This window comes from Aptenodytes forsteri, unplaced genomic scaffold (assembly GCF_000699145.1).
Source record: "Aptenodytes forsteri isolate BGI_AS27 unplaced genomic scaffold, ASM69914v1 Scaffold5, whole genome shotgun sequence".
Lineage (NCBI taxonomy): Eukaryota > Metazoa > Chordata > Aves > Sphenisciformes > Spheniscidae > Aptenodytes > Aptenodytes forsteri.
In genome coordinates this window covers 2,882,084-2,907,010 of record NW_008795672.1, presented here as the reverse complement: position 1 = coordinate 2,907,010, position 24,927 = coordinate 2,882,084, and the positions used below count along the sequence as shown (strand labels likewise).

The following is a 24,927-nucleotide window of genomic DNA, read 5'->3' as shown; positions in this document are numbered from 1 at the left end:
CGGGGGGGAGAAGGGCCGGGCGGTGCCGGCCTTCCCACCCCGCGAAGGGAAGCGCGGGAGCAGCCGCGCACCTTCCCCGCCCCTGCAATGGCTGGCCGGGGAGGGGGGGGCAAGGGAGGAAGCGGCCGGGCCGCGTCCACGCAGGGTCACCTAATGCCCGTGATCCCCTCTTCCACCAAGCGTTGCCGGCCCTCGGCCTGAAGGCACACGCTGACCTTGTTTGAGATGATCTGATAAAGGCAGCTTTCCTTCAGGTTTTGGTCTTGTGCGGGCACAGAGCGCCTGAGAGCCCCAAGGTTAAACTGGGCACGTTTCGGTAAGCTGTGGTGTCGTTGATTACGTTTCAGCGGTGTTATTCAAGACAACTGCCTGCTGGGGAACAGGATCAGGCACTGCACCTTGCACTGCTTACCCATTTGGGACTTTCACTGGATTCTGTGCAAGCTGGGAAGGCTGAATTTGGTAGTAATATTTAGCAGGAGTAGGCTTCCAAAGTGGCGTTACATAATATCCCGGTACGCCCTCACTTCCAGCCCGTTGCTCTATGCTCTATGCGAGTTCTCGTTGTTCAAGGGAGATGCATCAGATTTCATTAACTTTTCAGTGCTGCTCTTGCTTTATCCTGGTGACAGCTAGAGAGGTTTGCCTATTGCCAGCTAGGGTTTTAAGTGCTTAACTAACTGTCATGGTGTCACGGCTTCAGTTGTGACATGATACTGTTCTTGAAATGCACATGACATTTTGTCCTTGGAGGCTAGCTCACCTGCTTGTATTTAGAAAGGGGAAAAGGAACTTGAGGGTTTTTTTAAGACAGCCGTTAACAAAAAAAAGTAGTTTAAATAGGCTGTCTGCTCACATGATATCTGTGTGCTGTGCAGCTATGAAACAGGATTTTGTTGTGGTATGTGTTCTGCTCCTCTGTGGAAGTGCTTGAGTCTGAGCAGTTTGAAACAGCCTGGGTAGCCTGTGAAACAGACTGGGTTGCCCATCAGCAGCTGAACTCATGCTCCCTCATAAATACTTACTTACCCAGCTGCTTTAAGTTTTGTTTTAGTATTGAATTTGAGTTATCTGCAGTCTCTTATTAGGGGGAGGGACGATCACTTCCCCTAGGGCTTTACTGCTCAGGATCTTACTGGATACCTGGTGTTAAACAGTGAATAGATGGGAACAATCCTGAAATAGCTGATTGAGAGACCCTGGGATGCCCACTGTTGTGACTAAGGATTTTGGTTTGATTTTGAGTCTTTTTTTTCCTTTTCATTTATTGTGTTCTAAAAGGTAGGGGAAGAGATGATCTTGGAGTGGGAGAAAATAAGTTTATTTTTTAAATTGAAATTTTTCCACTTCTGACATCTTAGTCCTATGTGGAAGCTACTGTATGAAAGTGACTGATTCATACCCGAGTTGATGACCCTTAAAGAGGAAAAAGGTTGTTTATGAGGACTCAAAGTTTTCATTTCTAAGAGAAAATATTTAAAGAACTAGTGGTGCATGCCCCTGAGGAAAAAAGAATAGAGGAACTGACTGAAATCAGAAGTGATTGGGATAATGAACAGTTAAAATACTTTGTGAGTCTTTACTCTGCTTGAAACATTGCACTCTGGTTTGGAGTGACAGGTAGCTGACAATAGCAAGGGTGACAAAATCAGCTTTAGTGCTTGCTGAATACAGTGCGTGTTGGTACATTGCTTAAATTAGACTTGTTTTTATTTTATGTACAGTGTTTGATGTGTGAAAGATCCTTGCTTCTCCATGCTACTTTCTGTGGTACATTTCTAGTGCTTTCTGCTCCTCTCCTAACTGAGAAGGAACCTTTGTCTTTATTGAGGATGCTAACTCAACGCTGCTGTTCTTGAATTAGTGAGAGTTTGAGATTCCCAATCGTGTCTAAACAGGAGTTTGAGATCTAGCATTGATTTCTTACGATTCTTGCAGCTGTTTTCATGCTGATGGATTTTGGCTTCTACTGATTTTTATCTGGTTTAGAGCTGGTGATCCGGACAGGAGTCCTGCATGTCAGTTCATTGATTCCTTCCATGCTGTGTGGTAGGTCTGTTGGCCAGACTACAATATTGTTCATCAAAACCTCATTTGGTCAAAGAACCTCCTTTTTGTTTGAAAGACCTTTGTTTTCCAAGCAGAACTTATTTTTATTTTTTTAATGCAAATGTTGTTATAGGATCTCTATGAAAAAAATATTTATTTTGGTCACCTGCTCTAGATTACTGGCTTGAAGCCTTCTGCCCTGGTAGTGACAGATACTACTACTTCTGTTTAACGTCAGTTTTTCTATTTGTGAAAGTAGTGTAGGTGAATTACTGTATGCTACCACTTTTTTATTGTTCTCAGGTGCACAAATAGAGAAACTTAAGTCAGAAATTACTTGTGTGCGGGATTTGTAGTGGAAATAGGATTTTTTTCTTCCTTCGTCCCTCCTAGCTGAAGTGTGTGTACTTGGCTGACTTCTTGTAAATATTCGGTTATTCATAGCTGGCAAAATTGCAGGCACTGGAAGCACTGCTGCATTTCCTTGATAAAAATGTTCTGGATAACTGTGTCTCTGAAAGACATTAAAACACTTTTTGCTTACTGTTACTATCGCAGCGCACAGATCCTCACTGAAGTGCTGCGAGTGTGATGCTGGAATGAACTGTTATAAAAGGTTTCCTTATTGACTTATCTCTAGTCTGTAGCTGCAAGATAATAATTCGTTAATACGAGGAATTTTTTTGTCTTTATTTTTAATATTGTGTCTATTAGGAATATAGAAAACTAATTTCTGGTCTGTTTATTTAAAAGTGCATTTTGCATTTGTAAACATAGCTTGTTCCAAGCTTGACTGATCTTAATTTAACATCCTCCTCTTTTTGAAGTAGACTAAAACAAACAAACACACAAAAAACTGTCCAATAATAAACTTGTTGTCTTTATGCCTCTGATTACAAATGATACTATTTAATATGCTCCGGTTGCCCCTGCAGGACTTGAGGAACTTGCCCATCGGGAAAATCTCTAGTTTAGTTCCCACATAGGATGTTAAATGTTTTGGTTCCCATTTGTTTCAGCACAGACTTAGTGCTGTGTGTACCTAAAAAAAGAATGTCTTAATTTTCTATTTTAATTCTAGCCAGGTGAAGATCGGGAGAATAGTGTGAGTAATAGTCATGTTTTCAAGGCTAGCTTATCATGCCTGTAGCATAGGGCCATACTTTATTTTCTCATTATCATTTATCATGAAACATTGTCCTGCTATCTAGTAGGCCGGATTATCACAAGGCTTCAGTTCTCCCACTAGCACTTCTGTCTGTAGTTTCAAGGGAGTGTGCTAAAGAGCTAACTGAATGTTTTGGTATTTACATGGTTTAATGCTTTTAAACAGTTGGCTTGAAACACTTTTATGGAATTCTTCAGGAGTTAATTTACGCAATTATTTAACAATGACTGTAACTTAGATTGCGAGTTCAGTAACATTGGGAATTTTCTGTCGCTTAGGAGAGTATAGTCTCTTACTTCCTCTTTATTTGTTAGTATCCAGGCTTTTCTTCGTCCTATTCTTAAAAAAAAAAAAAAAAAAACCAAAAACAAACCAAAAAAACCGAAAAACAAAAAACCAAAAAAAACCCCACCAACCCAAAAGTGGGGGAGAATGAAAATCAAGTTACCAAAACTCTGTTTTGGTTCTGAAGCTTCTGCAGCCCTCCACTGACTTCAGGGGAAGTGACCAAATTATCTATGGACTCTTATTAGATAACTAAACATGCGGCTGATTACTGTGCCATGCACTGGCTGAACAGAAACTGATAAAATGTGAAACTGAAATGTCCTTGGCAGCAGATGCTTTACTATTATAGAAGGGGACAAAAACATCTGGAATGGTGGAAGTTAATCTGCTCAAGTTCTAGAAGATTTCACATAATTTTTCAGTGATTGATTGACTTTACACTTTAAAAATCAGTTCTCCATCTTTAAAAAAAAAACTGTGAATGGAAAGTTGTTGGGGTCTTTTTTAATTGCAGATAGTACTCTTATCCTTTTCTTGTTTTTTGAAATTAGAGAGCTGAATAATTACGATATACCCTGCTTTGCTTCTCATCTTGTTCTTGGAAGTTTAAAATGCATTTTGTTACTGAGCTGTAGAACAATTGGAAAGTAGCATTTGAAACATTATCTTAGAGAATACAATTTGTTTGGCTTCTGGTGCATCACACCACAATGGTATGCAGTTACTTTTCCCCTTTATTCAAGTATTATTGGAAAAGATAGGCATGTCAGGTTGGGAATGGGAATTCCCATGCAGAATGAGAATTCATAAGGTTGAGCTTGTACCCTGAAACAAATTCCCCAGAACAGTGCCTCGGTGTATTGTCAGTTCAGCAGGCCTGTCTGTGATTTAACGCGTTTGAGTGAAGCTTGGCAGGAGAATCCAGGGAAGAATCTTCCTTTGTTTGCTCTTTGAGATAGTTAGGGCTTTGGCAGTTTGCAAAAAAAACCCAAAACTAGAAAAACCCAAACAAACAAACAAAAAAACTTGTGCTGGTTTTGGCTGGGGTAGAGTTAATTTTCTTCACAGTAGCTGGTATGGGGCTGTGTTTTGGATTTGTGCTGAAAACAGTGTTGATAACACAGGGATGTTTTGGTTACTGCTGAGCAGTGCTTGCACAGCATCAAGGCCTTTTCTGCTTCTCACCCCACCAGCGAGGAGGCTGGGGGTGCACAAGAAGCTGGGAGGGGACACAGCCGGGACAGCTGACCCCAACTGACCAAAGGGATATTCCACTTTGTCTTCCCAAGTCCCTGTTAACATATGACGGAGCCCTGCCTTCCTGGAGATGGCTGCACACCTGCCTGCCGATGGGAAGCAGTGAATGAATTCCTTGTTTTGCTTTGCTTGTGCGCGCGGCTTTTGCTTTGCCTGTTAAACTGTCTTTATCTCAACCCTCGAGTCTTCTCACTTTTACTCTTCCAATTCTCCCCCCCGCTATTGTGGGGGGAGTGAGCGAGCGGCTGTGGGGGGCTTAGCTGCCAGCTGGGGTTAAACCATGACACTTGTTTAACTCTTGTGGAGCAACTGTTTTTGGGTTGGGAGGTCTTGTCTGTTCTGGAGGGGTTTTGGCGCACTGGAGGAAACTTCTTGTCAGCTTCCAGAGCCTGTACTATTCTGATACAGGTATTGGTAAATTACAGGGACTAACTTTTTTATATCTTTGGCTACCACCTGCTCACTTGAAAAGGAGACTAAAACCATATAGTTGACTTGCTGAAGCTTATCATTTGTGGAAATTATGACAATGCCTATTCTGCCTCAAGACCTATCTGTATTTAGGAACAAGAATGAATCAAATTATAGTCTTAAGATAACACCCAAAGACATCAGGCTCTGTCTTGTTTTTGCACGTTTATGAACTCTGTAGCAATAAGGCAAAGCTACTTAAAAGAATAAAAGTAATAATTATTTCATTCTGATACTGTTTTTACCGTTCTATTAGGTACTGTCTCAACATTTGCACCTCTAATTTTAACAGTACACCCAATCTGAAATCCAGCAAATAGTTTGGTGTACCGTAAGCAGTACCTTTTATAAAAGTTGTGTGTCTCGAATAGAGAAAAACTAGACTAAACGGGGAAACTTTCATGTTGCCTATTCTGCTGTTTTCTCTTCAGCAAATCCTCTCGTGCTTGTATCCAAAGCTGTTTTTCCTCTGTTCCTAGATTCTTGCAAGTTCTTGAAATTACCATCAGAGCAAAGTGTAGAATGGTATTCGAGGTTACATCTGTTCAACACTCATAATTACTGATAATGGTAGTGAAAAAGCAGATACATTCATTTGAAAATGAGGGAACTGGTGAATTCCCTAGCCAAGCAGTTAGAGAAGAGGAGATTAGTGGCAGTTGGAAACTGTGTATCAGTAAATGTTATTAAAATTATTCTGTGTTTACTGATCAACTCTGTAGTGATATGACTGAATGGCATGTTTGCTCAAACTGGTTTTAACTTAAGTATTTATTTATTTTTTTTGTATTGCAGCCATCAGTGAAGTTGCTGGTATTTGAAAACCAAAGCTTGGTCTTTTATGCTTGAGATCAGAGATAGACACAGACTTTGCTTTTGACTTTTTAAGAGCTTAAAATTTTGCTTTTGGATTGCTTTCTTTATGCCCTCTGAAAAAGCTTCAGGTATTGTAATGGATTGGAGTAGGAACTGGAAAACACCTGGCTACTTTGAAATAGTGATTTTGATCTGCTTAAGTCGATTGTTCTTGCAGTGGACCTGACCAGTAGATAGATGTTAGTTGCCTTATTTATGGAGGGTAGACAGTGCATGAGGCTATTTCAATTATAAAGCTTTGTGCTATATAAGAGGTCTGGTAACGCCACAAATGAAGTATATGTTGAGAAATGTGCACTACCTGCTTGCAGTGAATAACTTGGCAATGTGTAATTTATAGGTATGTGGTGTTTTCAATCTGATTTTTAAAAGGTGGAGATCAGTAAATTGCTTTTTAATGTGTAACAGGCTACTGAAAACTTTCTTTCCTTAACCAAGTGCCCAGGTCTTGATTTAAATTCTAGTGGACTTTGATTTTAAATTGGAAAGACCTGAGTGCTGTTTTCTTGGCACGCTTGTAGGGCATAGGGCACAATGCAAACAACAAGTTAATAGCTAAAGGTACCCCTTTGTGCAAAGGGAGAAGCTAGAGGAGTAACAGCCCTAAATTCGGTGGTGTTGACAAGGTGCTAATTATTTTCTGGTCTGTCTGTGGAGTATGGCAGAAGAAATTTGGTTACCTCTGCTTTTGTAAGTGACCTGGTCTTGCATCTTGTGACTCGATGAAAAGTAATGAAGTCTGGTTTCACAGCACACAAATGGATCTGCTTTCCACTCCTACAGATTTTTTTCTGGGGAATATAAGAATGGTAGCTGTACCACAACTCCTGTAGAAATACGAATCGGCCTTGGTTCTAAAGGATTCATTAGAAGCTTACATTGAAATAAAGTACCTCCTTAAGCCTCAGTTCTTCAGGGTGCAAAAAGTTTTTTGAAACTTTTGATAACGGTGACCTAAGTGTGAAGTATTTTACTCTTCTATATGTTACCAAAAGAGAAAGTGTAAAGGGAGGTATTTTAAGCCTGAGAGGAGACGCAATAAAGCTTTGGCAATAGAATGTTTTTGTTATTTCCAGGAGGCACTCCTGAATTCCTTAGTGCTTCAAATGCTGCATAACAAATGCAGACATTAAAGCTTCAGAAAAGTGAGGATGTTGATGTAAACAGCAGTGATAACTCTTGCAAAAATCTGATGTCTATTGCAAGTTCTCTCTTGTATATGTGGGGACAGGGTGTCTCCTGGCTGGCAGAAATTGGATGTGTAATTTCAGGAATGTAAAGCAAATATTTTAATCCTGATTGTCTGTGCCAATGTTCAGCTTGAGTGTTTGGATCTTGTAGCGTTGTATGTGACTGTTGCCATCCCACATCCAATATTGGTAATAAAAACTAGGAAGCCAACAACTAAGACTTTTTGTGAAGTTCATTGTTATGTTCTGTCACTACCAAACTGTGATGCGGGTGGATTTTAATGCTGCTTTGAGCTAAATAAAGTATTTATAATCATATGAATATTAACATGTGTATTGAATATTCCACTTAATTTCACTTAGAAGAAATGCTTGTGAATGTCAATTGTAAACATATGTGTTGATAGGGCCCAAATTTCTATTTCAAGATCAGATGGTACCTGAAACAGGCTAAAGGGTGTATTAATCTTGAAAATCTCATGGCGTGAATTTGACACATCTAGAGAAGCTGGATTTAGAAAATATTCTAACTTCTGTCTTTAATCTTAGAGCAACATCAGCAGCATTATCTGATGGATGTATGCAGTTTCTTATCAGTCAAGCTACTGTAATAAAATAATACTCTTTGTAAAGTACAGTATCTATCAAACTATTATTAAAAGCCCTCTGTGCTCTGTAGGCCAGCAGCACAATGGGAAACAGCACTGCATGTGAGACTTGTTTCCAGCACCTTTTTGAAAGATACTGAGGGGCTGTTTCTTGGCAGGATAAGATTTATGTACTTTTTTCAGATGCTCTCACACAGAATGATGCTGATGCAAAAAAACAAGGTATTGGCTTTCATACTTAGAATAATAAATTTCTGGTACGGTTAAACATAACATGTATTTTTAAATTGTATCTTTTTAACTTCCAAATGACAAGATTTCCTTTTTTAAGTACTTAGGTTTCAAAACTACCTTGAAGCATTCGGAGTAAATTTGATTCTACCGCTTCTGTGAGAAACCTACCTGTTTTAGGTTCAGTCTTATTTACATGAAACATCAGTGGGTGGCTGGGGAGATCTCTGTCTGCAGCCACTAAGAAAGTAAGCATTCCTGATCAGAAGACAGCCAGAGAATAGGAAATGCCACTCTTTAGGTCAGATAGTAGTACTGGCAGACAAACTGAAGGAGTAAGGGAGTTCCTTGTGGAGGTTCCCAGTTAGAGTGTAGTGGTTATGTGGGCTGTTAAGGATATCGGACTATGTCCATGAAGAAATTTGTTTCTGTTGTTAACAATGGATGGGGAGCGTGGTAGCATATATGGAGTACTGTGAGAAGTAGCCTGTCTCTAGACCCACTACTTTTGCTATCAGAAACCTGCATGTGTACAATTCCACCTCCACCCCCGCCAATAAATTAGGTTAAACCATGTAAAGGTCTCTCTTCATCTGTAAAAGGGTAAGTCTGTGTATGGGCAGTTGCCATGGCTCGGTTACATGCTATACCTGGCTGTTCTGCGTTACCTTAATTGCATATATGACAGACCATTGCAAGCTGCACAAGTTTGACACAGACTTTGTCAACCAAGTTAGGGTAAAATACATAAAGATGGCAAATGGGGTTTTATCAGCATTTAAGCATTATCTGATATTATCCTTTCATATTAGCTGTTCTGTCTCCATGCTGATATTATCAATAACAACTGCAAACTTGGTTTGATTATTGCAATTGGTAGCATAGAAAACTCAGCTCTTGAAACATGCTTTCTCATTTTGCTGAAATTAATCCTGGGAAAAAACAAGACTTAAAGACAATCAGTATGAGCAGTAGGAATTTGATGTGCACGCTTTTTAAATCTCTAAAGAGTGCTATCAAAAAGGGCATGCTTTGTATATTGAGTAGTGGCCTAAGGCAGATGTAATTTCTAGAAGTTCTGAGGTGTGGGAAATAAATACAAAATGTTACATTGAAGGATACTGCTTCAGAGGACAGCCTGGCTTCAATAATTCAGATAGCTGCCATGGAAATGGATTTATTTCATATGTAAATAGAATAAATCACAAGCGGTGAGGGGTTTGGATATGAATTTCTCATATCTGTGGAGATTTGTATTTGTTTTAATAATATGAGGAGGAACGAAGGGATTGATAAAAAAAACTACTTGATTGTCTTATTCGGTAGACCTGATTAAGAAAAACTGTAGGTTTTTTCCCTTTGTGATTGATGTGTTTGTATTTTCTCTGTACAGTAAATCAATTTGAATGTCTGTAAGTGTAAGAATATTAAAATATTTAACCTGTCTTCCCCCTTCAGCTATGCTCCTTGGTGTCCAGCTTGTCAACAGATTGAATTGACATGGGAGAGTTTTGCAAAGGAAAGCGAACATCTAGATGTCACTGTGGGAAAGGTGGATGTCACTCAAGAACCAGGTATAGTATGAAATAGACTGTTTTAGTAAAAGGTATCATTCAATATAAGTACCACTTAGTATCTGGGAGTGTGCTTTATTTTACTGGAGTACCTGGGATACCAGCCAAGTCAGAAAAGAGATTTCTAAGTCAAAATAACGTTATCCACGTTTTGTTTCTCCATATAGTTCATACCTGTGAGCCCAAGTTTATAAACTCAATTTGAAGGATTAAAAAATAGGGGGAGTGATCTGGCTTAATACTGTATTAAAAGGGGCTTATTCTCTATTTTAATCTACTTCACTGAAAGCTGTTGCCTGTCTGATTGCGCTCTCCTCCAAACTGTCTGCAGAAGAATCCAGTTCTGTAGCCGCCAGTTACCGAGAGTTTCAGGGTGTGGTAGCATTACCACAGTGTGAGCCTGCTTTAATAAGTTCTTAACTGTTTCCATGATGGTGCTGGCTTATTGTCTTGTTTAATTGTAGTAGTGCTTTAAAGTACAGAGGTTACTGTTGTTTTCTGTTGGTAATGCACATATGCAAATGTGTTTACAAAAAGGATTTTCTAACTGCCCACAGAAGCATGAATACAGTCTTATTTATTCCTTTAGTGAGTCCCTTCAAAGTTTTGAATGTGTGTTTGTGTGAGCAGTACCAATATTGTTTAAACCTCTGCACCTCTTGGGAATGCTTCGTGCTTGTTTTGGCTTTGAGGGGATAAAAGATTTTATCAGCAGTATCAAAAGACTGACAGAGTTAGGCAGAGATGTTACTAGAATAAAAAGGCTAAGCTTTACTGATTTTTTTTTTGCCTTATAAAGTGTGTGGAAAATGGGTCCCTGTTATTAGTTGAAAACATGCTGAACAAGTTAGCTTTATCAAATTAACAGCAGGGAAATTACTTAAACTCTGGTCTTGGATACAGCAATTTAAGTTCACAAGAAAATGCCAGCTGTTCTAGACCTTGTGTAGGTTAATGTTTTGTTAAAAGTTTAGAAGTATACAAAAACTCTTATTCCAGAAAGCTGCCAATGTGGGGCTCTCCTTTAGTGCATATACTAATCATTAACAGTTTATTAAATAGATGAGCTTTAATATTAAAATTTTTTTCATAGATGCAAACTTAAAGCCAACTTTTTCACATAAACAAAGTAATGGTTACTCTGGAGTAAAGGCTGCAAATGGGGATCCATTATAATCCTGTCCTGTTATTTTCTCCCAATTAGGCAGGGATTCTTTTGGTTATACAGTGTTCAAATAAAAGGATTTCAATCTTGCTTGTGGCATGTGGATTTGACTGTAACTTAAAAATGCACTTTCAGAAGTGAGGCTGTAAAAATAAAATACTTGAGCTCTCAAAGGAATTATTCTTCCTGGTAAAAAACTTGAATGGCAGTGTTGGGACCTGAAGGGGTCGGGTACTTGATACTTTCGTTTGGTCTAAATTTTTCTGACTGCTGAGTGGTGCCAGATTCATAAGACCTTAGATGCGACTTTTAACCAGAAGTTCCTTAGATATTTGAATTTCTGATGTTGCCAAGAGTCTTGACCTCTGAGGATGTTTAACTTCTGCAAGTCAAAGGGCTGACCGAAAATGATGAATTTGTACCAAAGCATGCGTAATATACCTACCATATCAGTTCAGCACAAAGCATGAAAACTGTAGCCACTTCTAAAACTAATGAATACTCAAACTGGAAAACAAAGATTTATTACATATTTGACCTTTGGTGCTGATGAAATTTTGAAGGTGTATGAGCTCCTTTGGAAGCTTTCCAAAGTTATTGAGGTATTTTTACCGCTTACGCTTCAGCCTTTCGGTTGGTGTGCTTAAGTGCTCTATCTCCGGTTCTTGCTTGCACAATGGTACCTTAATTAGCTTTGGTTATGTAACCCCTTCATCAAACTGAAAGTAGTCAAAATGCATTAAATTAGGGGAAAACTACTAGATGAGTGCAGAGTTGCGTAAAATTGCACTTCCAAAACCTGCAGGAGAAAGTAGCCGTTCATGGTGCTTAACTACAGCAGATGCCCAAAGAATAAATCCACCACAGCCTTAATGGATTTACAGCATATTTCAGTCACGTGAGGTACTAGTCTTAAAGTGCTTATTCTTTCCTGGTCTTTTCTATTGAAACATTCAGTATTTCAAGAGCAAGTAATGGAGATGCTTCTGGATCTCAAAGTTCTGTGTATTTGTGGTGCCTTTCTTAAGCTCCTAATCACAACATTTACCTGTGATTTAAAGCAAGACTTCTTGGATCTTCTGTAATCTTGGAGTAGTTGCTTAATGAAAGCAGCTGTATTTTTAGATGGCATCTATATTGTCTGTGTGTTTTTGGGGGAGTGCGTGTGTGCAAATACTGAAGTTTTTTCCTATACTTGATTAGCTGTTGACTTCATAATGGATGTATGTCAGTTTTTGATTTGCAAACAAAGACAGATGCTAAACTGTATTTCAAGTTAAACTCTTAGCCAGTTCAGGTTTGTATTAAACATGCACCAAAACAATTTACTGTCTGTTCAGCCAGCTCTTTGTAGCTGGCTCACATCTGGTTTTACTGTTCTAAGGAGGTGCCTTAGATAAGCAACAAACCTCCAACTAATGTTTTGGGGATGCTTAGATGCATTTTGGCAACAGATTTTATATTCTACAGATTTCATTGTTCATTCTGAGACCGTTGGTACTTGCTCTAGGATAGGCTACTGGTAAGAGAGATTTAAGCTAGCTGTTTTGTTTTCTGTTTGCCTGACTAGCATTTGTAAGAACTTCAGAGGGTCTTTTAGTGTTCCCATGACTTCCTCTGCTCTTAAGCTTATTATGGTCTTTATGGCTCTCCACCTAGTTTTTCTTGTGCAGCTGTGCTTTCTGCTTGATTAATTCTACTGTTACACTTGTGTTTTTGTTTACTTCCTATTTCCCTGTGCTGGCACAGCTTTTAGCTGTTCTTTATAAAGTTTTCTACCACCCTGCCTCTTATAGCAATAAAGGCAGAAAGCTGAAAAATTGAAATGAAGAAGACTTCCTTCTTGAAACTCTAAAGATGCTTGCACTTGGTTTGATGTAAACATCTTCCCAAAAAACCCCAAACAACAAAAAAACCCCACACCCCTTTTTTGCCTATTCCATAGGGGAATTCAGACTAGGAAAAACATTACTACTGAAACTTTTAAAAATACCTAGTTTAGTTCAGTATGGCTCATCTTTGTCTCTAAAGGCAGAAACCCTGTTGCTACAATACTTTTCCATGGCTAACATCCTGGTGCCAAAAGATGTTGTTTTATTGAAAGCCGAGTAAGGACTTAGTTTCCCAAAATATTTTCACAGAACTTTAAAAGGAAAAGTTAAATAACTGATTTGTACTCTTTATCGGAGTACATTATATGACTGGCAATTACTAGCTAGAGGAATGTAGCCCTTACTAATGGAGTTAGACTGCGTATCTAGGGGTTGGTGATCTCTGAAGTCTGCTGTATTTTTTTTCCCCAACAATAGACTGCATTAGTAGCACGTTTTTAATCTCTGCAGTCTTTAAATCGGATGTGTTGAATAGTAAATAATATTACTAAGCACTAAGGTGAGTTCTTCCTCTCACTTGCAGGTTTTTGTAATTGTCAGGAGGTGGTAGTGTCAAGTAGCCCTGACTTCCTCAGATTTGGAAGCAGAGGGAAGAGAGTGATGTCTTCACCTGACAGCTTAGCGAGTTGAGTCGTACAGACAACATGCTTATGAGATGTTTGGGAGCTTTAAGCTTCACAGCTGACTCTTTTGCAATTAAGCCATACACTGGGAGATCTTCAATGGTGTACCTTACACAGCAGTGAAGCTGGAAGCCCTTGCACCTATTACTCTGTAGCAGTATTGAGTAGAAGGCCCGAGAACTTCAAACACCTTCTCCCCCACAAGCTGCTTTTTGACCATTTGGATAATTTCTCTGTCCTATGAATTGCATTATGTTGTCACTGTCTAGGGTGATACTTATAAAAAGATTACTATGTATTTGCCAGTCAGTGAAACACCCACTTTCAGGATGGGGATCAATTCCAGTCAGCCTCTTGAAGCCCTACTTCAAACTTTCTTTGTCGTTTCTTCTGTCTTATGTTCAAAATGCTGACATGACCCACCCTTTTAGATGATGTTAAAAATTATTCTCATGGCTTAAACTTGCAATATTTTACAGAACAGAATGCTGAGACATCCCAAGCTTTATTATCAATCTGTTGGCATACCATTTCTATTTACCTGGAGAGGAAAGATGCATAGGAAGGAAGGATAAGAACCTAGAAAAATCCAAAACGTCTTGCTACAGTCGCGTTTATGAGAGATGGAGCCTTCCTACAGGATATAAGAACAGACTGATTGTGCAGTGTACACAGATTATTTGGAAGAAGCAAACGAGCAAATACAAAGATGAATTTATTTAATGACTTGAAGTACCTAAGATCTGAAATGTGTGGCTCTAAATCATTTAAAAACAGCTAAAGTATGAATTAAAATCAGGGGCCAGAGTTTGTTAGCCGTCGTTGTCATTGCTATTGTTGCTAGTGGCCCAACTTTCTAGATGAAACAAAGTTCATCTGGATGAGACTGTGCACAGACACAAGCACACAGCATCCTGGAATATGGGTGCGTTTGTGTGACTCTTCTTTCTCTTGGTTGGAGGGGCACACTGCTGGTCTGGTCAAAAACTTCAGCTGTGTGCAAGTATTGATTAGCGAAATCCATGTAGAAAAATTACCTTGTAGTGAACATTCTTCAAGGTAAGCATTTTTCCCTAATTTGTCAGCAGTATTTAGTATCTATTGCTGTTTGTAGCATTTCTGAAGACAAACTGTAAACCTGTATTTACAAAACAGTGGTTAAAGCTATGCAGTCTGCTGCTTTCTACTCTACAAATACAGATCTGTAGGTATTTATAGATAAGTCAGAATGCTGGGAAATTTCAGTTTTACTGAACCGTTTGTGGCTTTTTTCTTCCCTTTCTAGGCTTGAGTGGTCGTTTCTTTGTCACAACACTTCCTACAATTTACCAGTAAGTGTGTCACACTAGAAACAGTTGTCTGTTTCAGTATGTATTCTTTTCTCCTGTCCTGTTTGAACAGCGGCATGGAAGATGTAATGAACAACTGGCTTATTTCATTTTTGTCAATCTCTAAAACGTTGCTTAGGAGCTCAATGCACTTAATGAACATAAAGTATGCATTTTTAACTTATGGTGGAAGGTTCTCCTACAAACAGTTTGGTATCTAGATAAAAGTGATGCTTTTTCAGTGTGGAAACAACATTTAATAGCATTTATAAAAATTGGTGCAAGTTTGCAGTATTGGCTTCTAGAAACCCGACCGTATGTGAGCAGACATGCTTGACCTTATGTAAGTGTCACTAAAATTTCTCATTTGAATAACTGACTGCATAGGTCGCATGTAAAACAGTACAGAATTTTCCAGTGTTTGTTGTACTGCTTCTCTTACTGCTGGAATTCTTCATCTGTTGACTCAGTACCAATATGTAACTGTTGACTCCTACTTGTCACTTGTTTTAAACTGTAACTCTGAAATGCAGGTAAAAATGAAGGAATACTGACTTTTGATTCCAGTTCAGATTATTGTTTAGAGCTTTGATTGTATTGATGAAGTCCTCATCTGAGGCTTTTCTTTAGTTTAAGTGACTTTACAAAGTTCCCCTGTTATCAATACTGTTAAAAACAGATCGGGAAGGATGTTTGCTGTATCTCTTCTGCAGTAAGAAGATGTCATCCTTTAAATATTGAACCCTTTATTAAGTCATGGTATTGAGTCATGCATATATACATATACACACATATATATGCACACTTTTAATTCTGAGTTGTGTCTAAAAAATGATTTGGTTGTTAACCTCGTGTGCTTTGTATTTGCTGTAGTGTGAGTGAATTTAAGAAAAATAGAATTTTTAATAAATGGCAAAACTCATGCTGTTTAAAAACTGAGACCTTCCATCATGGATTACACGATGCTTAGGTGTTCAGCTTTCTGAGCAAGTCAAATATGTAATGTACGTGGGTGTTTTGGTTTTTGTTTTTTTACCATAGATACAGTTTAAGGGATATCTGTGTTAATGCGTATTTTTGGTTTTTAGTGCAAATGATGGGGTATTTCGCAGATACCGAGGCTCACGGACATTGGAAGATCTTCAAGGTTATGTTTTAGAGAGAAAATGGGAAGCTGTGGAGCCTGTAGCGGGATGGAAGTCTCCATCTTCTATAATGTAACACTTTGTTTTTATTAACAGCAAACATGCTTTATAGCTCATTATTCGTTCAGGGTACTATGTTGACAGCTTAGAGACAAAAGGCCTTTATTCCCTAGACACGTAGGCTTTGCAGAAGCAATCTGTATTGACAGCCTGCTTTCCAGTTTCTCACCTTTAAAAGCAGTTTATTTTCTACACTCACTTTTGTTCATGCCTACTAAGGCTTGTTTATATCATCTTTGAAAATATATAAAGGAAAAAAAGTACAGCCACTGAGTGTTATGTAGGTGTCAGTTTGAATATCTGCCAAATACTGGAATCAAATGCATGGTTATGTAGATTTTTACTTCATGACTTTTGGCTGCTTGGGGCAGGCAGCCTTTAGCTTTAAGGATTTCTTGTTTATTTGTTTACAAGGAAGTCTTGTGTCCTCCCTTGGAATAGGAAACAGTGTGGTGCTTATACAGTATATCAGAATTTGTTTTCAGAGCATTGGATTTGCTTTGAAATAGCATAGAATGCTTGCATGATGTAAAAGGTGAACGAGAGATGTGAATGCCCTGCATTTCATTCTGGCTAAAGCTATTTGTAAATCCATGTCAAAGATCCAGTGGGTGTCCTTATTTTTCATATGAGGATGAGGAAGAGCTCTAGGATATTTAGTAATGGGGAGGGGTGCTACAGGGCTGCATGCTGCTGTGAGTTGGGGAAAAGGTGGTTATGGCTGCACAGGGTTAACCTGTGGAATCGCTATTTCTTGATTATGCTCAGATGTCATCTTTCAAGTCACTGTTTCAATGCTTTGCATTGAGCTGGCTTAAATGGACATAATACTGAGAAAATATATTTATTTGCAGTAACCTCCTTCTGACAATTACTAGGGGCTGAATGGCATTGAAAGTCCATAGATAGAATCTTTTTCTGGTTTCTGGGCAGTTTGCTGTGTACTTCAACTCCTATCTGTCTTAACCTGTTCCTTCCTTTTCTTTGTTTTCTAGGATGCATGGCATGGCAGGACTATTTCACCTCTCTGGATGGATCAGGGTAAGTAATTATGTGGTAGTGTTTTCCATAGCTCCTCTTCATGCTTAGAGTAATATTCTGTTTAGAAGTCAAAACCTGAATCAGTCAAAACTGAGTATTTTTATTATTTTTACGAGAGAGTTAAATTTTCCCTACATTTACTGTACATTGGTTGTATACTATCTTTGCACTATAAATTTTGTAGTACTAATAGACTATGCCAAAAATGTCTGTTTGATTGTAAAGATTATCATCAATACTGAAAATACTTCTGTTCTTATTATCTTGGTATAGTTAAAATGTTCTATCAAAGCGTGCTAACATGATAGAGTAATTTTGTGAGAGCTGCTGCAGAAATGGTTGTAAACATCAGGAAGACATTTAGTATCTACCAGGTTCTCTCATTTAATACTACTCCTAAGGATTCTGTGCAGGTTCATTTTAAGAGTTGTGTATTATCCTCTTCTGCAGTTCATTTTGCATCTAGTGTATTGTACAGGAGAAGAGAGGGTAATGGTTTTATTCTTTAGTAAGAATTTCTGCATCTGGATTTGAAACTGTCAAGCCATTCGCATAGGAACACAACAAATTTGGACAGTAGAGTAATTATCAGAAGTAAAGGAGAAATGCTTAGCGTACACTGAAGTATGCTTTGAGCTTAAAAGTATTTCAAGATGCTTCCATTTGGGAGCTATCAAAGTTTTTCCTGTAGCGTGCAGATGCTTAGAATTTTCAGACCTTTCCAATTTTGGTCAGGAAACATACTCTTTCTTAAAATCTTCAAGTGTAGCCAAGACTGAGAGACTGTATTTGATTGTAGCAAAAGGTCTTAATATTGTAACATGTGCTACAAAAAATAAATGTAGTAGTTTGAACAGAGTTCGTATCACTTCCAGTTAGCATCTAACTAATGCAGAATCAAACGGAACTTTCAGTTATTAGGTTTCCTGTGCAAGCTATCTTTGATTCTTTCTTTCACTGGATAGTATTAACTTTTTATAGCCTTCTGGCATTTCTCTTCCATGGTTGCTGTGTAATGATGTTGTCTCTGTCTAGTTTCCTTCCTGAAAAATTAAATGCTCTGGGAAGAAACCTTCTCTAATTTGCTTTCTACTTTGATGAATATTCCAGCTGTACATTTCCTCACTCTTCTTGCTGTGTTGTCTTTGCATATGCTTTAATAAATGTTGGAAGCTGTTCTGACATTAAAAAAAAAGACCTTGGAATTTCAATATTTAAACTTTTGTAAATGTTGGTTGTGGTTTGTTTTCTAATGGATATACTCTTGGAAGAGGTCTAATGTGGTAACTTACTTCCTACCAGACTCTGTGATGCTTGGTTCAGTCAATTGAATTTGTAGGTTTGAATAACAGACTTCAGTGTCAAAGAAATCTTAATATTGTATTTGGAATATTCTCTTTAAATTTGTTAGTGAAATCACTTACTCGGTATCTGCTTAGAATGGGTGGCTCCTTTTAAGAACTAAAGAGCTTGAGTAAGAACTAAATGGCTCAATTTTAGTTAATGAATGGATTCCCAAATTTAGGTATATATTTGGATCTTGTGCAACTTTAAGCGTCTACCACTGCTTCCCAGATGTAATTATGGGGATAAAGCTCCGTATAAGGTTACATTTTTTTTTTCACTTGGTGATGTGCTTGTGAAGTGGGTATAAAAGGACACTTGCTTTTAACCTGACTTGGTTGGTTTTTTGGTTCTGAAATGTTTAAGTTATAAGTTACCTTTTCTTAAATACTCATCTTTGTCGACTTCTGTTGGTGCCGCGACTGTCATTATTGGGGATGCTTACTGTATGGGCTTCTTCCTACAACAGAGGCCATAAGAGCAGATGTACCGGTTCATGCCATGGGTTCATCTAGCCCAATAGTCTGTCTCCAACTGTTGCCACCTTCTTAGAGAATATAAGGATCAAGAATGTTGTGATACATTCCTGTATGCTCTGAGCCTTCCTCATACATTTGTCCACAGTAAGATTACACGTGGTATCTCTAATGCTGAATAACTTAGGAAGAAGGAATTATGCATCCTTTGCTTAAAAAGCCTTTTGATGTGAACAACTTGGTAAAGAAAAACAAGATTTAATGGTATTGAAAGAATTACAGTATGACTTTTAAGGATGACTAGGGCTTGAGAGGGAAAACTTTAGTATAAATACTGTTAAACGAAAGGTCTTAATTAGATATCAATTTTATGTAATGGTGATGGCAGTATAAATCGTAAGTGGTGTTAGGTATGAAGTTAAGTATCTTCTTCTCATTTCCAGCAAATTCATAGCTACCTCACTGGCACTCTTGGAATTCATGTTTGGATTTCTTATGCACTCTTCATCTTAGCTACCTTATTGATTGGCCTGTTCCTGGGTTTGGTAAGAAAGCATATTACTTTCTTTTTCTCAGTTACCTAGAACTTTTGCTTTGCATTAACTTGTGGAAAAAAAGAATAAACTTCACCGAGATATACTGAAGTACCTTCTTTTAATGATGTATCTCTTCTCCCTGGTATCCAGTGATAGGATGCATGGGCATGGTTCAGAGCTGCACCAGGGGAGGTTTAGACTGGACATTAGGAAGCGTTTCTTTACCGAGAGGGTGGTTAAACACTGGAACAGGCTTCCTACAGAGGTGGTCGATGCCCCAAGCCTGTCGGTGTTTAAGAGGCATTTGGACAATGCCCTTAACAACATGCTTTAACTTGGTCAGCCCTGAATTAGTCAGGCAGTTGGACTAGGTGATTGTTGTAGGTCCCTTCCAACTGAAATAGTTCTGTTCTGTTCTCTTCTATTAAAATTCTTAAGTATTCAGTACTGCAGATCCACTCTCTAGTGTTGCTACCTACTTCTGGTAAAGGTTAAGACTGGTTCACCCAAATAAGTTAACCTTTTTATGAAATTCATGCTTCAATTTAGACTTGTTTAGTTTATCCACTAAACAAGTGATTTTTATATTGGCCTTTTGTATCTTAAGACTTTTGTACTTCAGGCTTGGATGTGCGTGGTCAGAATTGTGTAAAGACTCCAACTTTCTAAAAACACAGGCTTTGTGGAGAGATTTTTTTTATTAGCTGGAGTGGGATTGTATTTGTGGGAGTTAGCAATGTAAGTATGCTGCTGCACTGTTACTCAAAATGAAAGGATGAAAATATTTTTTGAAAGGCTTTGAAGATTTGGGGGTTTAATTGATTTATTCTATTCCAAGGCATAGCTTTGTGGTTACAGCTAGGTTTTAATAAAATGTGACTTCACTTCTTCCTCCCCCACGGTCTTTTGGTTTGAATTCTCATTAGTAATTGAAAAATCTGACCTCTCTTGTTACTAACCAGAACTGGTGCATTCATATATCAATCTCCAAAACATCAGGAACGTTATTCAAACAAACCTGTTAGCTATATATGCGAATGTTAAGGACCATATCCTGAGCCCTATGTTGTTTCATCAGTGGAAGCAGTTCAAAGTTGCTTTACCTGTGGAGCTGGGATTATTTCCTCTCGGAATATTTGAATGATGTGGCTCTATGACCTCTCCGACATCAAATGAGAAACTGAGCTGGAAAAGGAGATATAGATGGGAATAGAAGTTCTTTCAGACCAGTTGCTTGGTCCGCTAGCTTGTTCTGCAACTGCAAAGACAGTTTAAAACAGTTATGCTGATAACTGGTTTAACTAGCTGCTAAATTGCTATTCCATCTAGGAAGTGGATCGCTATTCCATGTTTGAAAGGAGGTTGTAGCGAGGTGGGTGTCGGTCTCTTCTCCCAAGTAACAAGCGATAGGAGGAGAGGAAACGGCCTCAAGTTGTGCCAGGGGAGGTTTAGATTGGATGTAAGGAAAAATTTCTTTACTGAAAGGGTGGTTAAACATTGGAACAGGCTGCCCAGGGAAGTGGTTGAGTCACCATCCCTGGAGGTATTTAAAAGACGTGTAGATGAGGCGCTTAGGGACATGGTTTAGTGGGCATGGTGGTGTGGGGTTGACAGTTGGACTCGATGATCTTAGAGGTCTTTTCCAACCTTAGTGATTCTATGATTCTAAGTGTAAAGGTTGTTTCTGGCACTTGGATCTCTGCCCTTCAGCCCAAATATTAGTGTTAGTGAAATAAAGAAAAATTGCATGAGTATGTTTCTCAGTAGTACAGGGAAGTGATTTCAAAGCAGTGTGTGTGTGTATTTAGGCAAAACCACATTTTTATACATAATATGTGTACAGAATTGGTATATATGAGCAAATGTCTTTCATTATACAATTTAAACAGCTGCATTGTTCTAGATGGTAGATTTTCATCACCAAATGAGTGCAAATCAAGTTAGAGTAACTAGGAGCAAATGAATATGATGATTTTAAAAAAAACCTTTCCTTCTTCCTCCTTTGCTAAAAAAGGCCAAACCTGAAAAAGCTGAAAAAATGTAAAGTTAATCTCTCAGCTTTTTCTAAAAAGCTTTTCAATGATTGAAATGTATTTCTTTAACATGGTGTCATCGGTCGCTTTTCTTTCCTTTGCATTATTCTTAGCACGTGACAATGAGACACAAATATCTTCCTTGCGTTTTGATTGTATGTGTTCTACACTAGGCTGCTTTAAATAAGAACAACAAAAAAAGCCCTAAAAGACAAAATCAAGCACAAAAGGTGGAAGTACACATCGTGTATTGGGGATTCAGGGATAGGACTTGAATAACATCCCAAAATATAGAAAATCTTGACCAAGGTGGTTTCATAAGTTTTAAACAAATAAAAATTCCTCAACTGTGTTCTGGGCCTCTCTTCTTAAGATGCAAGCTGTTTCAATACTGAATAAATTTAGGGAAGTAGGAGGCAGAAAATGTGGAGCTGAAAGCAGAGAATGTTGGTTGGTGTACACTTAGAACACACTTCTTTTCAGCATTTTTATTTAGCTCCTTAGGACAGCTCTTATCTCCGAGCAAGATAATATAATTTTCTAAATTTTATTATATGTCTGTCTAAAAAGGATGAGTAGGAAAATACTTAATAGCGCAGGGGCTGCTAATAAATGCCTTTTTTTCCTTTACACAGATACTGGTTTTGATTTCAGACTGCCTTTGCCCATCCAAGTCAAGATACAGAGCTGAAACATCTGGTAAGAACTCTTAAGTGGGTGAGATCTTGTAGGTTTGAATGTACACTTGTAGGAGGGAGAACTTAGATGTGAACCAGTGTCAAGTAGTCCTTAGATGTCAAGAAGTTAGATGTGAACCAATAATCCAGGTATTCATTTTAGTCACACTGACAAGGATTGATATGTTGGGGTCTAAAATATCGATGTCAAAGCATCCACCTGGAGGATAGCAAAACAGACCAAAAAAAAAAACCACAACAGTAATTTGTTCTAGCTTCCACGGCAGTGAAGAGGCTAAATGCATTCAAAATGAGGAAGTCTTGAAGAAAGATACTGGGGTTTGGGTATTTTATGCAAGTGCATATTCACTAGACCTGTTGCTTAAATATAAAAAGGAATTTGCTTTGGCAGGACACCTCCACATCCTAATATGCACTCTGTATATTGCATTAGGAGATGCAATGTTCTGAACCTGTAAAATTCTCTACGTAATTTGTGGTTGGGGAAAGGAGAAGATAGAGGGAGTCAAATGAATCTGGAGACTGCAGGTGTGAGGACTGGGGAAGGTGTTGCATCTCCTTCAAATAAAAAAACCCACGTCTTTCTGATCCTTAGTGAGAGGGCTTCTGAATAGTATTCTGCTCGCTGTGAACATGGGAGGCAAAAACTTGCATGCAAATTAAAGTCTCTTGTCAGCACCAGATGTGTGTTAAGCTCCAGAACACCTTTTAGTACGTTTGTGCTATTAAGTGGAGTCAAAACTTACCTGTAATTAAAAATTTCGGTTTTGTTTGTGCTATTAAGTGGAGTCAAAACTTAGCTGTAATTAAAAATTTTGGTTTTAATTGTGTACAATTGTGTGTACTGGTTTGCTGTTGAAGATGAAGACACATCTGTGACACTTGCCAGTAAGACTTTAGCCAAATCTAGAATTCATAAGTGTCCAAAATTACCACCTTCAAAACCTTCGATGTTCATCGCTATCAAAAGAAAAACGCACCTATGCATACTTGTGCAGTATGCTCTCCAGTTGGCTGGTTGACTCAACAGCAGCTGTTACCTGACAGAGCTTACCAGTATCTTTACCTCTTCAAGGAGCCAAGTATAACTGATCTGTCTTTAGTTTTAACTTGGTGTAACAAAATGAAAGCTAGCTATGCCTGATACGCAAGAAAAACAAATGAAAATGGAGGAGAAATACTACTGAAGATTTATTTGAAATAATTGAAAAATAAGGAAAATAGTCCTGTACAAGTTTTCAATACTAATGTTCATAAATATTTCAGAGTACATACATGGCGATGTAACTTTAAAAGACATTGTTCTGAGATTCAGTCTAACTCCAGTATTTGAAACTCTTCTTTTGTTTAGAAGAAGCAATTACAAAGGATAATGTGGAGAATGCAGCATTAGAAGAACCGGAGGAGGCTGCAGAACTTTCCGCAGATGATGCGGAAGAGACTGCAGATGTAAAAGACCTCTCAGATGGAGAAGATGCAGCAAATTCAAGTGCTGATGACTCAGAGGAGGATTTAGCACTTGGAAAAGAATCAGGGGAAGAAGAAATGGAAGACTTAAGTGAACAACCTTTAGCTGATTCAGAGACTGAAAGCTCAGTAAGACAGCGTAAAAGTCAGGTGGCAGATAATGGACTATAGTTGTTTCGGTGGTGTATTTTGTACACTTGGACCAAAGAAGTATCAGACCCTGCGTCTGAAGCTGAAGCTTACACTTGATTTGTCATTTGTGTTTACGCAAAACCTCTGCTCTGTCAGCAGGCTTCTCTTTTTTTTTTTTTTAAGCTAATACTTGCTCATTGGGTTTGTTTTATAAGCACATATGCTGTATATTGTATAACTTTAGCCATGACAATCAAAATAAGTATATCTTATTTGTTTGAAGTCTTCTAAGAGAAAAGGGGTGTAACAGTCTCAGTTCACCGGCTATAAAATGGTCATCTGTACTTGTGTTCCTTTAAGTATTGACCTAAGCAAGATCAGGACTTTCAACTCTTTACAGTAGCTTGGCAGGACTGTGACTTTTCTGTCTGAATGTTTATTGTTTCCAAATGCCACAGAAGCACCAGATAAGTGATACAGTAGTGAATGAAGGCACCTTACTAGTCTTCTATTAAAGATGTTGTGTATGATGTGCTTATTTTTATCAGTTTCAACTGAAGCACCTTTCTCATTTTTATTAATGTTTGTTTTGAAAGTTTATCATACAGTACGCCCCCAGATTTTTCAATTTTTGGTAATTCGGAGGCATGCTGCACACGTCAAGCTTGTCAGCTGAGTTTTTGACCCAAGGAGTTTGAGTAATTGAAAACCTCAGGCTGAGAAAGAGTGGCAGCTAGATGTTTAAAATATGTTTGAACTTTTAAAAGGTTTAAAGGAAATTATTTTGGTCAGGGGGGATTTCTGCCAAAGCATCACTTCCCCCGAAATATCCACTTTGCAGTCAGTAAGTTTTGCAGTCAGTAAGTTGTATATTTCTTGCCAATACAAGCTTGTCAAAAACAGTGCAGTTCTGCCATTTCCAACTCGGAATACTTTTGGCAGAACTCAGACTGCTTTAGTAATATTAACTGAAGAGGCACTTAAGGTTTTACCTTTGATCGCTTTTCTACTTTTTGTCACTGGAATCGGCACATGAGGAAAAGAGATGGGCACGGGTGGGTAGTGGGGAGCAGCTTTTGGTTTTGCTACTTATATCAAGATAAACGTGTGTCTGTTGAGCTGTGTAAAATGAAAATGGCTTGCGGGGTAGACAGCATTAGGTGTGGTTAGAAGACTTAAGTCATTAAAGATTTCCCTCCTTTGACTTGGTTAATATGTAAGGCTTTTTTTGGTAAGGAATACCTATGGTGAGATCCTGTATGTTCCTATCTTGTT

The 24,927-nt window shown here is 38.3% G+C and overlaps 1 protein-coding gene across 1 annotated transcript in view; it reads left to right on the top strand.

Annotated features, from left to right (window-relative positions):
• Positions 1–24,469, top strand: part of TMX4 (thioredoxin related transmembrane protein 4) — a 25,145-nt gene extending 676 nt beyond the window's left edge. The window contains exons 2-9 of the mRNA XM_009282558.2: positions 255–316; positions 9,597–9,712; positions 14,678–14,723; positions 15,809–15,937; positions 16,921–16,966; positions 19,230–19,331; positions 21,991–22,054; positions 23,405–24,469. Coding sequence (XP_009280833.1) covers positions 255–316; positions 9,597–9,712; positions 14,678–14,723; positions 15,809–15,937; positions 16,921–16,966; positions 19,230–19,331; positions 21,991–22,054; positions 23,405–23,691 — 852 coding nt within the window. The 3' untranslated portion in view covers positions 23,692–24,469. The remainder of the gene's footprint in view (positions 1–254; positions 317–9,596; positions 9,713–14,677; positions 14,724–15,808; positions 15,938–16,920; positions 16,967–19,229; positions 19,332–21,990; positions 22,055–23,404) is intronic.
• Positions 24,470–24,927: the final 458 nt, after the last annotated feature.